The 16,512-nt window shown below is 42.8% G+C and overlaps 1 protein-coding gene across 1 annotated transcript in view; it reads left to right on the plus strand.

Annotated features, from left to right (window-relative positions):
• The first annotated feature begins 5,388 nt into the window (after positions 1–5,388).
• MUC19 (mucin 19, oligomeric) overlaps positions 5,389–16,512 on the plus strand; it is a 1,331,159-nt gene continuing 1,320,035 nt past the window's right edge. Inside the window, exons 1-5 of the mRNA XM_078649731.1 lie at positions 5,389–5,662; positions 9,730–9,756; positions 12,245–12,277; positions 13,657–13,689; positions 15,073–15,105. Coding sequence (XP_078505857.1) covers positions 5,389–5,662; positions 9,730–9,756; positions 12,245–12,277; positions 13,657–13,689; positions 15,073–15,105 — 400 coding nt within the window. The remainder of the gene's footprint in view (positions 5,663–9,729; positions 9,757–12,244; positions 12,278–13,656; positions 13,690–15,072; positions 15,106–16,512) is intronic.

Below are 16,512 nucleotides of genomic sequence, written 5' to 3' on the forward strand. Positions count from 1 at the left end.
AAAACCTGGTAAAGCTTGCTAGCCGTCCAATTTTATTCCAAGCTGCAAGCCCTCCCAATTAAAAATGGTTACCAATATACCATAGTTACTTCTACATTGCCAACATGTTTCGTTTCTACACTTACTCGCAACTTCGTCAGGGCTAGTAGGGGTTCAATATTGTCAATTTTCACTCTCAGATTCTCCCGTTCGGTGGTCAGGAACATAAAGTTCTGTTATATGCTGATGACCTCCTCTTAGCCCTCATGGAACCAGACACCTCCCTCCCCAAGAAGTTTATCTGCCCTAATTGGTCCTTCCTCACTTTTAGAGTGCACCTGTAAAGGAATATGGCCGGTCTTATTTCCACTCGGCACCTGTTGTTTTTATGTAACACTTTCTTTAGGTTGTGTGCGCCTTTGTACATTCCTGATCAAACCAGCCCTGCTCCTTTTGTTTTCCCTGCTTTGATTTAGCCATTAATAAAACCTGGATCTCCCTGGTAATTTTATTAAAAGCATTTAAAACGGCTTCAGTCCTAGCATCCTCACTCAGGCAGATAATAAACTCATTATTGCACGTCTTTACTATTTGTTCAGTAAAGTTTTTGGGGTCTACTTTGGTCCAACTTAGCGAATATCCATTAATACTGGCAAGACCAATATTGAAATCATATTGAGTTCCCAGACCCTTTTTGATCTTGGCAATACTCACCAGATCAAAATTAATACTTACAGGATAATGGTCGCTCATGGCGATAGAGTGAGTTTCAAAGCTGCAAACCTTATTAGAGTATCTATTTGAAATCAGGATAAAGTCGATGATGGTGTTACAACCTCTACCATTAAAAGTGGGCCTAAAGGGCACAGTTGGTATACACAAATCATTGGCATAACTAAAGTCAAACTGAAAAACAATAGTGTTCAACAAGACCCCCATCTGTGTATGTGCAAAGTGTGCCTGTTCATGGTCTCTGTCTTGACTTACTCCACAGAATCCCTTCCCAGTATGCTTGCACAGAGGGTGATTAAAATCACCTCCCCATATTATACACATATCAGTAGATAAATCTTCCTGCAGTTTGTTGAGATCCTTTTGTAGTCTCATCAATGCACTAATGATCTGCCCTTTGGAAATATTATGGTAAAAATGTAACAGTGCAACACAGTTCTTTTTATCAACATGCAATGCTAGAATCTGGCAATAAACTGCCACAATTTTATGATTTAACTTATTCACCCTCACTTTGTTAGATACATAGATGCATAGACCACCTTTATTTTGCCCATTGCTCGTAGTAACTGCTGGTGTGTTGTAGGTTTGATAGCCATTAATGTGTGTTTCCTTAACTGCCCAGGTTTCTTGCAGGCATAATATAGAGAACCCTTCCACAAAAGTGAGCCATGGGGGTCAGATGCTTTCAAGGACAACCCTGCAACAGTCCAAAAAAGTATATGGAATGCGGCTATTTCACATGATACTTCATTTTAAATAATACCATCAGAGTGACCAATTGTTTCTTCAGTAAGGTGGACCTGTCCCATAGCCCCTGGATTTATTATTACAGGTCCCATCAGTAGAACTATTTTGGTTACTGTTGCACAAATCCTGTCCCATTGGATCTAAGATTATTACAGATCACATGGGGTCAGAGCACCGTTGTGTAGTTTACAGTCCCAACAAAGGACCCATAACAGAACCTAAAGGGTTAATTGGATCTTGCTCAGCACATCTATCATTCTGTACACTTAATTCCCCTACTACAATCAGTCAATCTATATCCTCAAGTGTGGGTAAGATGTCAAAACGATTACGGACCGGAACATTATAATGGCTCAAAGCATTTACATATGGGCCACCAGCCTGAGTTTTATACTGTTTAGCAGCTTGTGGCTGGTAGAAATATCCTAATGGTAGAACATTAATTCCAGTGTGTATAATATGTGAATTCCCTGTCCTAGTTAAAATAGCATGTACTAGGTGTGGATCACTAAAGGTCAAAACAATGCAGTCCAATTTAATTCAATTTACGTCTTTATTCAATCATAAACAATCATAAAAGACACATTAAGACGAATACAATATAATATAAAAAGGCATAACATTTCATACAAGAATATGTCGTTAAAAATAACAAACCATGTCAAATAAAATCTCAAGACTGTTAAAACAATGATTAGGTTTAAAAGGGAGAATTAAGGGTCAAAAGCTATTAATGCATAATTACACAGGGCTTGGTTACGGTCTTCAATATTGGACTTAAAGACGAGGGGGAAACTTGAGTACACCAATGCATAAGCAGATAGATTACATAATACCTTGCAGATTTTTCCTTCTAAGGGCCCAAGTCCATCTCAGAAACTTAGCCATAACAACAACTATGACTTCAGAAGTTTCAGTTTTAAAAATACGCAGTGCCGTTTGACCAGATCTAGTTCCAAGTTTGAACAAACCGGCTTGAGCCATTTCAGATGAGGGCCCTTGTACGCAGGGCACTCAAACAGGACATGCGATAGAGTCTCATCCTCAGTTAAATAAGAGTCACATTTTATGTCCTGGTCATCCCACCACTTTTTAGTAAACAACTTTAGGGGGAGTGTTCCCACTCTAAATTGGTGGAAAAGTTTTCTTTCACCAGGACGTGTGATAATATCCCAATAGGCCTCCAGCTTATGCTCGCACTTATATTCAAGAAAGAGGCCTATGAGGGAACCACTAATAACAGAGGACTTTAAATAAACCCTGTCCCTATATAAGGCTTTAAGATCTCTTTTAGATGGAAAGCAATCCCCCTCTGGGTCCTCCCACAGGTGAGTGAGGCCCATTTCAGATAACAATGCCGTAATCTTTTGTAGCCAAGAAATTTTGGTTTATCTGCTTCCCTAATGGATTTAACAGCTTTGGCATAAGGTGCTAACTCCAGAGTTGTCCAAATTCATCGCCATTAGGCAAGTGGTCTAAAACCCACAACCTCCTCAAAGGAAATAAATCCTAGATCTAAAAGTAGGGGCCTAAGAGGAGAGGATTGAGGAAGGCTGGTCAATGCCCTCAGGAACTTGTTCTGGGCTAAGACTAATGTTACTAAGTTTTCAAACCCCCAAAGTTCCACCCCGTAAATTATTGAGACTCTAACCTTCCCTTGGTAAATAGATAGAGCCGGTCCTACTGGTTTGGTTTGGGACAACCGGAATTCTTTTAGGAGGGCCCCTGCAAGTTGATTATGCCTTAAGACTAATAGATCTAGCTGTGGCTTCCAATTCAAGCGTTTGCTCAAAGTAACACCCAGGTATGCAAAGGAGCCGGTTTGTTCCAGGGGCACATTATTCATTTCCACTCTAGCTTTCACTACTTTGTATTTATGCAAGACCATGAACTTCGTCTTATCGACATTAACGACTAAATCATGGTCATTGCAGAACAAAGTGAAATGATCAAGGGCGGGTTGCAGACCTGATTGCGTCTTTGACAGAATTAAGGTGTCGCCTGCAAACATTAATAGAGGAACCCTGGAACCAGCAAGAGTAGGTGCGTCCGTGGAATATTTGGAGTAGTATGAGATAAAAATATTTATGAACAATGAAAAGAGGGTAGGGGCCAGAACACACCCCTGCCTTATTCCCTTGTTCACAGGAAAGCGGTCTGTTAGCTCACCCTGCTGACACCATCGTACTTGGGCAGATGTAGACTCATGTAGATTTACAATAAAAGATAAGATCTCAGCAAGCATCCCTGCTTCCCTAAGGACCTCCCACATCTTATGGCGGGGGACTAATCAAATGCAGATTTCAGATCTACGAATGCTGCATAGAGTGTCCCCCCTGCTAAGACCACTGTGTTCCAGTATATCATCATGAATCTAAAAATGTGGTCGATAGTGCTAACATGGGAACAAAATCCTGCTTGGTAGGTGGAAAGTATTTAGTTCTCATCTATACAACTATTTACCCTACTTAGCAATAATCTCGCCACATTTTTTTCAAGGGAGTCTATAAGGCTTATGGGCCTATAATTAGGGTTCCGGAATGGCGCACCTCTTGCCAAACCATAAGCAAGGAAAAGGATGTATTTCAACCAGTTCTCCCGATCTGATTTAAATATATCTGCCGGGATACAATCCGGTCCAGGAGCCCTACCTGCTGCCACACCATCGAGGGCTCTCTCGATTTCCGCTAGTGTAAAGGAAAGGACTGAGTCCATCACAGCACAGGGCTGGTACTTAGTACTATCCTCGGGCGATGAGAATTGGGACTTGTAATGTGCGACCCAAACTTCTGGTGGAACGTTGTTAACTGGAGCCAGGCCAGCATTACCACTGCCCCATTTAATTAAGTGCCAGAACCGACACCAGTTTTTCCTGTTACGTGCCTCTAGAAGGTCCCTCCATCTATTTTCATCGTAAGCCTTCTTTGCCCTGACTTGTGTAGCTTCGTACTCTGTGATTAGTTCCCTTACCTCCTGTGTTGATCCCACCCTAATGGCTTGGGACAAGTGTCTGTTAGCTATCCTACATTCCCCGTCATACCATTTTGCAGCTTTATGAAAGGGGGTTGCATAGATCTTTTTATTTTTAGTAAAATAGCTTTTCAGCCCAGCAAACAGGGACTCGTGGTCTCTATAAGAGTTGTAATGCTAGCATCACTGGAATCAAGATAGAATAGGGCTACAAGGGACTCTTCAAAAGTAGACCTTATCTTTGCCATGGTGCCCTCATCTTCAGAGACACATGCCCATTTTAATCTTCAACAGTCGTGAGACATAATAACGTCTGTCGTGACGGTCTCCGTGCCGCCCCTCAACAATAAGCGACCCTTTGCTTCTAATGTCAACGACAGTGTATCACGATCGCTCTCCGGTCTGGTTAATACTTCCATGTCCTTTAGCCTTGACCACAATTCTAAGTTAATTAGGAAGTAATCAATCCTACTACTACTTCCCCCATTATCAAAAGTGGGGTTGCCTTTGACATCAGATTTGGATCGCCCGTTAACTGCCTTGAGCCCACCCTCCAGTGTCAAACTTTTTAATTGCAGTACTTCCTCAGTCCATTTATGAATTGGGGGGAGCCTTAACTATGGATTGCCCCAGGTTGCATCCTCATCGCTAGTAAGACTGGCGTCTTCTGAGCCAAGCGGCTGAAACGTGCAATTAAAATCCCCGCAATGACCCAGTTATGTTTCCCTTTCAGTGACTTGATAAAATAATCTAGGCCAAAGATGGTCGGTGAGGCTTTACCGCCGGCCATACCTCTTGCGTAGACATTAATCAATATAAAATCAAAGACGTGTTCAAAATGTATTTTAAAAACCTGTATATCTGGATTGTCAATCCCCAGTTTGGCTACCTGGAAGCCCACCTGCTGTCTTACCCAAACAGTTAAACCTTCCGAGGGGCGCCCTTTTGGGGTTCGCAATGGCTGGTTTGCTCAAGGACAAATATAATGGACGGAAAATAGTACTCACGGACCAGGTCTCCTGGAAGGCAATAATGTCAAAAAGCTCAATAAGAGTAGACCAATCAGAAGAAGTTGTCTTCAGTGATAAACCAGCAATGTTCCATGATAGCAAACTTAATGTGCAGGGAGCAATACCTACATCCCGATCTTACTCCATCAGGGCCTCCGGATGCTCAGACCCCCCAGTTGTAACCAGGGGAGGAGTTGAAACAATCACATTAGAAGCAGCTGGTAGGTTAAATGTGACCTCAGTCGCAGGTAGAACTACAGGAGTCAGTCAATCGCACACATCTAAACCAGACAAGGGAGCAAATCTATTAGTGAGATTTAAAATCAAAGAGACTGCCTATAGGTTTTTCTGGTGCGAATCTGCTCCTGCCCTCTAATGGAGGAAGATGATGGGGTCTATAGAAGAAATATAAAGGCAAGAGGGAGATTTTCCCCGAATGATGCCATTGATTTCTACTCCCTAAATGACCCAATAAAAAATCTAACAACATGGGTATTATTAAAGTTGACAACTACACAGTCACCCCACCCTTCCTTTGTGGAGTATCCAACCCAAGATGCCCATCAAGCCATAATCATTTGGTTACAGATATCCCATCCCTGAACCCCAGCTACCTTCAGTTGAGCACTAAGCCAGAACATTGTTTTAGCCATCAACTGCTCAGTGGATTCTATCTGCCCTGTAGAATCAGTACATTCTTTAGGACCACCACAAGAGGAGCGGCAGCCGGTGGGAGGTGTAATACTCTAGGACCATTTGCGCCTATGCTGCGGCCCTGAGAATTCTGCACGGCTAATGTGTTGCGGTTGGAGGGCCCACAAGCGGGGTTGACCTGATTTCCAGTGCCATATATTAGATAGGTGTTGGATTAAATTCCTGCAAGACCTTCCCCGGAGATTACTACCCGCCCCCCGTGGAGTACTTGCAATAAGCTGGCCAAATTCACTCGACGTGTTCCCTTTCTCACCCTCGTGACCACCCGATGGAGCTAGGACATCCTTAGAGACTGTACCCACCTCACCATTCCTAGCAGACAATACAGATGGTAAATTGGATAAAGGAGGAATGGCAGGAAGGGATTTAGGCTTAACGGGGTCACACAAGACGTTTGATTGAGTTTCAGATGGGCAAATTATTTTACCCAAAGTGTCCTCAATGATACAAAGTTTACATGCAAAAGGCGTTTCATAGTTGGTTAGTCTTTCCTCGATCAAAACCAGTCTGTCGAGGATCGGGGATAAAGATGACGAGAACAGAGCCCCGACTTTAACCAACAAGACTTCATGGGCATCAGACAGGGGAGCACCTAATAAATCCACATTTGAAGGAACAGAAGTTGAGGTTACGGGCACGGGCTCTGAAGACAATGAGGATACTGTTCCACCATTCCAGTTAGTTTTTTGCAGTTTAGCATTTTTCTGCCTTTGAGGGCCCCCTCCCCTATTCCTCTTTACGGCTGGCTCCGGAGTTGGGGCTAGGGCTATGGATGAAGAAATGGGTTTGGGCACCAACCTTGTGGCAATGCATCTCAGAATACCACAAGGTGCACCATCCTCGGCCATCTCCACAGGTAGGGGTGTTATCGGAACTTCCAAAATTGTAGAAATTTCCAAAGGTATCTGTGATGACTGGCTGGGGCCTCTTGCTAGATCATGGGAGCCCGTTGTGAGGGCCAGGGGGCATTCAGGAGAGCTTGCAGCCGCCAAGTCACCTAGCGATGAACGTTCGGTCTGCAGGGGATCTAAGGAGAGTCTTCACTCGGTCAATGCGATCTCACGGGCTAAGACAGAGCTGGCTCTGATTAAGAATTGATCCAAAGTCCCAACAATGCTTCCCCCAGTCAGCGCCGATCTGCCTTTTCCCTCACGTGTTGACATTTTTGGCAGGTGCCAAAAGAAAGGCAAAAAGTACAAGGATCCCAGGTAATTTATAACCTAGATGTAACAGGGATGAGGGAACAACTATCCTGGATGGCCGCAGTTGTTAGGACTCTAACGGGCTCAAACCGGCCCGCCCTTGGTGATGCGGGGGGCCTGTCGTCCTTTCCAGCGCCCCCTGGCGCGATGATGTGGTGCGCGGCGTAGAGCGCCGCAAAGGATGGTGGGAATGGTGGGAATTGTAGTCCACAGGCAGGGCGAGACCAGATGCAAGATGCAGCGACGGCGTCCCAGCTGGTGTGTGGCGGCTCCAGAAGGCTAATGCAAGGTGAAAATCACGAGTAATCAGTAGCAAACAACACTCATAACCAAGAGCGGACTCTATAGTGGGGTTTTGTTAGGTTGCCATTTTCTTCTTGTTTGCCTTTACTTTGTGTATCCTTTGCTATATCTCTTTGCCCCAGCGCGCTTCTCCTCTGCTCTTCACTTCCCTTCTTTATTCCCCCTCAGTACTGTCTTGTTTAGGTCTCTTCTTTATTGTTTTTTTTTTTTTGAGGGGGTGATGAGGGGGTGGGTATTACCGGTCCTGTAGGTTTAGGTATGTGAACATACTTATTTTTCACACTTGTCGCTGGCGCAGTCTGCAGCTCTCACAGCTCTCTCGCTGCCAACCAGCCCGCATTGTATGTGCCATGTCTGCAGCAGGCCTAAGCGGGGACCGTGGCTTCCGGCACTTCCGCCCAGCGCCATCGGCCCAAGGATAGGCCCCTCACCGGCCCGCTTTGCAGCAAAGATCCATCACTCAGCCTAGAGGGCACTCCCCACCTCACCTCTTGCCCCGTAGTCGGGCGGTGCAGAATTGAGGCACTTGATTCACCGTTGACAGCAGGAGGCCTCCGTCAGACAGCGTCCGCGACTCACCACAACGCGAGCCCCCCGCAGCGGCCTCAGCTCTAGAAGCGCTTCACCCAATCACTGCCAACATCGGCAGCCCGTCGCAGCCCTAGGCTCTGCTCGCAACTGGCAGTTGGGTTGAATGCCACTGGCGGTTGGGTTGAATGCAATGCAGTCACCCTGTAGTGTTTTTTGGTCTCTTCCTACCCAAGCTACCCGTCTAGCCTTTTTGAATTTAGTAAAAAGTACATCTGTTAGGCCAGTGTTTCTGCCCAACCAACATAGAGATTTTTCATGCAAGGCCTGCCAATTTTCAAATGCTGAAATAGATAGGCCTGGGACATTCGCCAAAATTACTGTTTAGGGAGTTACAGAAGGTGGTAAGTCAAGACTAGTATTCCCCACAGGTATTAATGATTCCGTTGACCAGACCAAAGGTCCACCAAACCTGTGGCCATTTGGTCCCTTGTCTCTTAAATGACCATTATCCTCGTACTTAGCCTTCATCCTAGTAGAAAGTGGATCCGCTAGGGGTATATCAGGGGAACCCGGTCAACTATTGAGTTTAAAACCGGCCTTCTTGGGGAGTAGTTTGACAGAACAAGTTGCCCTTGTTTAAATTGGGAGCTACCGTGGGACAGGATCTATGATTAGGCTGAACAATATTATCATTATACATAGCCCTGTTACCACCTTTCAGAAAACCCTCAATAACTCCCACTCTCTCCGTTAATTTAGTCAAGGCTTCATCCTGACAGTCAAAGAGGCATGACTCTAATAGCAGCAGCCCCTAATATGGAAGGATCATATGCCACATCATTAACATTTTCAGAGCACCTGTGCCTGCTTAGACAGGACCCATGAACCTATTTTGCTGAAAGAGTACAGTCTACAGTGCATGCTTTCACTTTGAAAATCTGTGAGTTAGTGTTTGAGCTGCAGACAGCAGAGCTTGGGAATGCAAGAACCACTGCTCTGCTTGTCCGAACTCAGCTGTCTGCAGCACATATTGTAACCAATACATTTACTGAATGAATGCATGTGCTGCCAGCACTGCACTGTTTTTTAAAAAAGGTGCACAGATGCCTTCTGATACTGGGCGTGGGTACAGAATGCATTCATGATCGAGACACAGGATCACAAAGTTAAACATTCATTCTTATCACCTTCAAAGTCAAAAGGAATTTTGGGCCTTAAGGCGTGGCATCAATGCTTGACACATGGCAATATCACCTGTACAACCCACCTTGACTGCAATAAATGGCAGCATATGAGATGTGCTTGCTCTGTACAAGAAACAGAACAGTGCATATGGGACGACTGCTTCACGGAATGCAAACCCAAAGTGGAATAAACCTGTCATACATGACCTGTAAGAGCATTGCAATACCAGGACCGTGTTCGAATAAATGCGGACCCTTTTGCCTGGCATAAATCAAAACACTATAATATCTGAAATATAGGACACAAGAGGAGCATATTACTGCTTACATTGTTTACTTTCTTTTTCCATGTAGGTGGACCTCCTGGACAAGATAAATCTGGTATTTGGAATATATTCATTATACCTTAATGTCGTTCCATGGTCTGACCTGTGGCCTCACAAACCTTGAATTCTTCCCCCATACATCATATCTGTTAAAGCCTTTATCTTATAAGTTATTAGAGGATTTTATGGAGCAGCTGCCTTACTTTTCTTTAAGAACCTAAGGACTTATTTAGAGTTTGGCTGGCAGGATACTCCATCAGAAAGGTGGCAGATGCTTCGTCTGCTGTATTACATATGCATTATAGCCTATGAAACGTAATACGGTGGATGGATTATCCGTCAGGTTTTGACAGAGTATCCCGTCCACTAAACCCTAAATAAGGCTCATAATGTAGATTGTACCATGGCCCTTTAATCCTAGCAAGACTTGTAAATGAAGCTAGCTCCACTCAAAGATTCATTAAGTCTCAAGACCTGTGCGCTACATTCATCTTCTCTGTGCAGGCATCATGATGTACAGTCTACAGTGCATGCTTTCACTTTGAAAATCTGTGAGGAGTTAGTGTATGAGCTGCAGACAGCAGAGCTTGGAAATGCATGGAATCACCGTTGGGTGCATCGAAGTGAGCTGTCTGTGGCACATTTTGTAACTGATAAATTTACTGAGTTAATGCATGTGAGGCTAAAGTTTGTGATGCCAGCACTGCGGTTTCAGAAAAATAGGTGCACAGATGCCATCTGAAACTAGGGCGTTGGTGCAGAATGCATTCAAAATGGAGGCATAGGATCAGCAAGTTAAACTTTCATTCTTACTTCCAAGTCAAAGTGAAGTTTGGACAATCAAGGTGCTGCAACAATACTTGACACAAGGCAATATCATCTGTACAAATCACTGTGAGTGCAATAAATGGCAGCATATGAGATGTGCTTGTTCTGAAAAGAAACAGAACAGTGCAAAGCCAAAGTGGTATGAACCTCTCACACATGTCCTGCAAGAGCATTGCAATCACAGAACTATTTTCCAATAAATACAGGTCCAATTCCCTGGCATAAATCAAAACACTATAATATCTGAAATACAGGACATAAGTGTAAAATATTACCACTTACCTTGTTTACTTTATTTTTCCACGTATGTGGACCTCATGGACATGATACATCTGCTATGGGTAATTTATTTAGTATATCTTAACTTCATTCTGTGACCTGTGGCCTCATAAACCTTGAATCCTGTGTGCAATACGATATATGACTGATAATATATCATTCACTTTTGAGATCACTGTGTCGGTTCAGTGTTTCTGTGTCTGTATGGTACATAATGCAAACTGTTTACCATTGATTGACCTTTCCTAGTAGTGAGGATAAAATATAAGTATTAAAGTAATTCTACCTTGCTCGACAGAACCAACTATTGTACATACTGTTCTATTCCCCCAGGCTCTGTGAGATACTGGGTCACCATATTAATCTTTAATGTTTCTTTTAATTCAGCACCTTCAACTTAAATTTGCCCAGAGACTGTAGATTCTCTTAAACAATTGTGATGGTGCTTTCAGCAAGACAAACATTGAATGATCTGTGTAAGACAAGGCAATACCTACCACACCACATCTGCACCTCGACAGGCATCACTTGAAGATATAAAAGGTTATTAGAAAGACTAGAAAGCTAGTGCTCCAGGCATTATCCTGTCATGCTCTATGGGATTTCCCTGCCTCACTGTATTCTTTGTGAACTTCACCAAGAGAACTTTGGCATAAAAAAAGTGAGGACCCCCCCCCACACACAATATATGCTGAAGGGGCTTCTCACACTCACATCAGGTAAGGGCTGACAGGCCCCCTTCAAGATGTGTAAGCCTAAGGGGGCCCCTGCACCTCGGGGGCTGGGGGCCCTTTGATACACACCTAAAAGGGAACCAAAGCAGGTACTCAAGGCTGATGTGAAGAATGAAGAGAGTACCACAAAAAGTGGCACATGAACCCTAAATTCTAGCAGCCTGTGAAATGCCTACTTTCCAGAGGGCTTAGAGGCAACTACGTTGCCCAGCAACAGAACTTCTAGCCATAAAACAAGGTCCACTTGACAATATGTTTCGGTATCTTGCCTGACAAGTCCATTCTTTCTTTTCTGAGGTTCTATTTCCATATTCACACCCAACTAGGGAGAATGTGGAATTAGTAGATTTGTCTTGTAAACAAGTAGCACAGTTAGGAACCCTAAATGTGCATTTCCTGGAGTATGAGGATATCCTTGAAAGTTTCACCAACAAAATATGTTTTGTCACTAAAAAGGTGGTAATTAAAAAGGCTGTAAAAATTGTACTGAGAGTCATCCCATTGATAATTATCGCATAACTATTCTCCAATGTCTTGCTGTTTCACGTGTCACACAGCCTTAATTGAGTTTTTTAGTATAACACTGGCCAATAAATAAAGGCCCTTTTGCTTGGCATACATCAAAACACTATAATATCTGTAATACAGGACATAAGAGAAACATATTATCACTTACATTGTTTACTTTATTTTTCCACATAGGTGGACCTCCTGGACGTGAAATATCTGGTATGGGTAAGTTATTTAGTATATCTTAACTTCATTCCGTGGTCTGACCTGTGGCCTCATAAACCTTGATTCCGGTGTGCTATACGATATATGACTGATAACATATCATTCACTTTTGAGTTCACTGGGTCGGTTCAGTGTTTTTGTGTCTGTATGGTACATAATGCAAACTGTGTACCATTGATTGACCTTTCCTAGTAGTCAGGATAAAATATAAGTATTGAAGTAATTCTACCTTGCTCAACAGAACAAACTATTGTACATACTGTTCTATTACCCCAGGGTCTGTGAGATACAGGGTCACCCCATTCATCTTTAATGGTGTTTCAATTCAGCACCTTCAACTTAAATTTGCCCAGAGTCTGTAGATTCCATTAAACAATTGTGATGGTGCTTTCAGCAAGACAGACATTGAATAATCTGTGTAAGACAAGGCAATACCTACCACACCACATCTGCACCTCGACAGGCATCAGTTGAAGATTTAAAACGGTATTATAAACATTAGAAAGCTAGTGCTCCAGACATTATCCTGTCATGCTCTATGGGATTTCCCTGCCTCACTGTATTCTTTGTGAACTTCACCAAGAGAACTTTGGCATAAAAAAGTGAGGACCCCCCCCCCCACACACAATATATGCTGAAGGGGCTTCTCACACTCACATCAGGTAAGGGCTGACAGGCCCCCTTCAAGATGTGTAAGCCTAAGGGGGCCCCTGCACCTCGGGGGCTGGGGGCCCTTTGATACACACCTAAAAGGGAACCAAAACAGGTACTCAAGGCTGATGTGAAGAATGAAGAGAGTACCACAAAAAGTGGCACATGAACCCTAAATTCTAGCAGCCTGTGAAATGCCTACTTTCCAGAGGGCTTAGAGGCAACTACGTTGCCCAGCAACAGAACTTCTAGCCATAAAACAAGGTCCACTTGACAATATGTTTCGGTATCTTGCCTGACAAGTCCATTCTTTCTTTTCTGAGGTTCTATTTCCATATTCACACCCAACTAGGGAGAATGTGGAATTAGTAGATTTGTCTTGTAAACAAGTAGCACAGTTAGGAACCCTAAATGTGCATTTCCTGGAGTATGAGGATATCCTTGAAAGTTTCACCAACAAAATATGTTTTGTCACTAAAAAGGTGGTAATTAAAAAGGCTGTAAAAATTGTACTGAGAGTCATCCCATTGATAATTATCGCATAACTATTCTCCAATGTCTTGCTGTTTCACGTGTCACACAGCCTTAATTGAGTTTTTTAGTATAACACTGGCCAATAAATAAAGGCCCTTTTGCTTGGCATACATCAAAACACTATAATATCTGTAATACAGGACATAAGAGAAACATATTATCACTTACATTGTTTACTTTATTTTTCCACATAGGTGGACCTCCTGGACGTGAAATATCTGGTATGGGTAAGTTATTTAGTATATCTTAACTTCATTCCGTGGTCTGACCTGTGGCCTCATAAACCTTGATTCCGGTGTGCTATACGATATATGACTGATAACATATCATTCACTTTTGAGTTCACTGGGTCGGTTCAGTGTTTTTGTGTCTGTATGGTACATAATGCAAACTGTGTACCATTGATTGACCTTTCCTAGTAGTCAGGATAAAATATAAGTATTGAAGTAATTCTACCTTGCTCAACAGAACAAACTATTGTACATACTGTTCTATTACCCCAGGGTCTGTGAGATACAGGGTCACCCCATTCATCTTTAATGGTGTTTCAATTCAGCACCTTCAACTTAAATTTGCCCAGAGTCTGTAGATTCCATTAAACAATTGTGATGGTGCTTTCAGCAAGACAGACATTGAATAATCTGTGTAAGACAAGGCAATACCTACCACACCACATCTGCACCTCGACAGGCATCAGTTGAAGATTTAAAACGGTATTATAAACATTAGAAAGCTAGTGCTCCAGACATTATCCTGTCATGCTCTATGGGATTTCCCTGCCTCACTGTATTCTTTATGAACTTCACCAAGAGAACTTTGGCATAACAAAACTCGAGGACCCCCACCCCTCCAACATATGCTGAAGGGCTCCTCACACTCACATCAGGTAGGGGCTGAAGGGGCCTCCTTCAGTATGTGTAAGCCTAGGGGGCCCTTGCACCTCGGGGGCTGGGGGTCCTTTGTTAAGCCCCCTACAAGTGAACCAAAACCAGGTACTCAAGACTGATGTGAAGAATGAAGAGAGTACCACAAAAAGCGGCACATGAACCCTAAATGCTAGCAGCCTGTGAAATGCCTACTTTTCCCCAGGGCTTAGATGCAACTACTTTGCCCAGCAACAGAACTGCTAGCCATAAAACCATGTCCAACTTGCTAATATGTTTCGGTCTTTTACCTGGCAAGTCCATTCTTTCTTTTCTGAGGTTCTATTTCCATATTCATACCCTACTAGGGAGAATGTGAAATTAGTAGATTCCTCTTGTAAACAAGTAGTACAGATAGGAACTCTAAATGTGCATTTCCTGCAGTATGAAGATATCTTTGAAAGTTTCACCAACAAAATATGTTTTGTCACTGAAAAGGTGGTAATTAAAAAGGCTGTAAAAATTGTACTGAGAGTCATCCCATTGAATAATTATCGCATAACAATTCTCCAATGTCTTGCTGTTTCACGTGCCTCACAGCCTTAATTGAGTTTTTTTTAGTATGACACTGGCCAATACATACAGGCCCTTTTGCCTGGCATAAATCAAAACACTATAATATCTGTATTACAGGACATAAGAGAAACATATTACCACTTACATTGTTTACTTTATTTTTCCACATAGGTGGACCTCCTGGACGTGAAATATCTAGTATGGGTAAGTTATTTAGTATATCTTAACTTCATTCCGTGGTCTGACCTGTGGCCTCATAAACCTTGATTCCGGTGTGCTATATGATATATGACTGATAGCATATCATTCACTTTTGAGTTCACTGGGTCGGTTCAGTGTTTTTGTGTCTGTATGGTACATAAAGCAAACTGTGTACCATTGATTGACCTTTCCTAGTAATCAGGATAAAATATAAGTATTAAAGTAATTCTACCTTGCTCGACAGAACAAACTATTGTGCATACTGTTCTATTACCCCAGGTTCTGTGAGATACTGGGTCACCCCATTCATCTTTAATGGTGTTTTAATTCAGCACCTTCAACTTAAATTTTCCCAGAGTCTGTAGATTCTATTAAACAATTGTGATGGTGCTTTCAGCAAGACAGACATTGAATAATCTGTGTAAGACAAGGCAATACCTACCACACCACATCTGCACCTGGACAGGCATCAGTTGAAGATTTAAAACGTTATTATAAGCATTAGAAAGCTAGTGCTCCAGGCATTATCCTGTCATGCTCTATGGTATTTCCCTGCCTCACTGTATTCTTTATGAACTTCACCAAGAGAACTTTGGCATAACAAAACTTGAGGACCCCCACCCCTCCAACATATGCTGAAGGGTTCCTCACACTCACATCAGGTAGGGGCTGAAGGGGCCCCCTTCAGTATGTGTAAGCCTAGGGGGCCCTTGCACCTCGGGGCCTGGGGGTCCTTTGTTAAGCCCCCTACAAGGGAACCAAAACCAGGTACTCAAGACTGATGTGAAGAATGAAGAGAGTACCACAAAAAGCGGCACATTAACCCTAAATGCTAGCAGCCTGTGAAATGCCTACTTTTCCCCAGGGCTTAGATGCAACTACTTTGCCCTGCAACAGAACTGCTATTCATAAAACCATGTCCAACTTGCTAATATGTTTCGGTCTTTTACCTGGCAAGTCCATTCTGTCTTTTCTGAGGTTCTATTTCCATATTCATACCCAACTAGGGAGAATGTGAAATTAGTAGATTCCTCTTGTAAACAAGTAGTACAGATAGGAACTCTACATGTGCATTTCCTGCAGTATGAATATATCTTTGAAAGTTTCACCAACAAAATATGTTTTGTCACTGAAAAGGTGGTAATTAAAAAGGCTGTAAAAATTGTACTGAGAGTCCTCCCATTGATTAATTATTGCATAACAATTCTCCAATGTCTTGCTGTTTCACGTGTCACACAGCCTTAATTGAGTTTTTTTTAGTATGACACTGGCCAATACATACAGGCCCTTTTGCCTGGCATAAATCAAAACACTATAATATCTGTAATACAGGACATAAGAGAAACATATTACCACTTACATTGTTTACTTTATTTTTCCACATAGGTGGACCTCCTGGACGTGAAATAT

Source organism: Lissotriton helveticus, chromosome 1_1 (genome assembly GCF_964261635.1).
Source record: "Lissotriton helveticus chromosome 1_1, aLisHel1.1, whole genome shotgun sequence".
NCBI classification, from domain to species: Eukaryota; Metazoa; Chordata; class Amphibia; order Caudata; family Salamandridae; genus Lissotriton; species Lissotriton helveticus.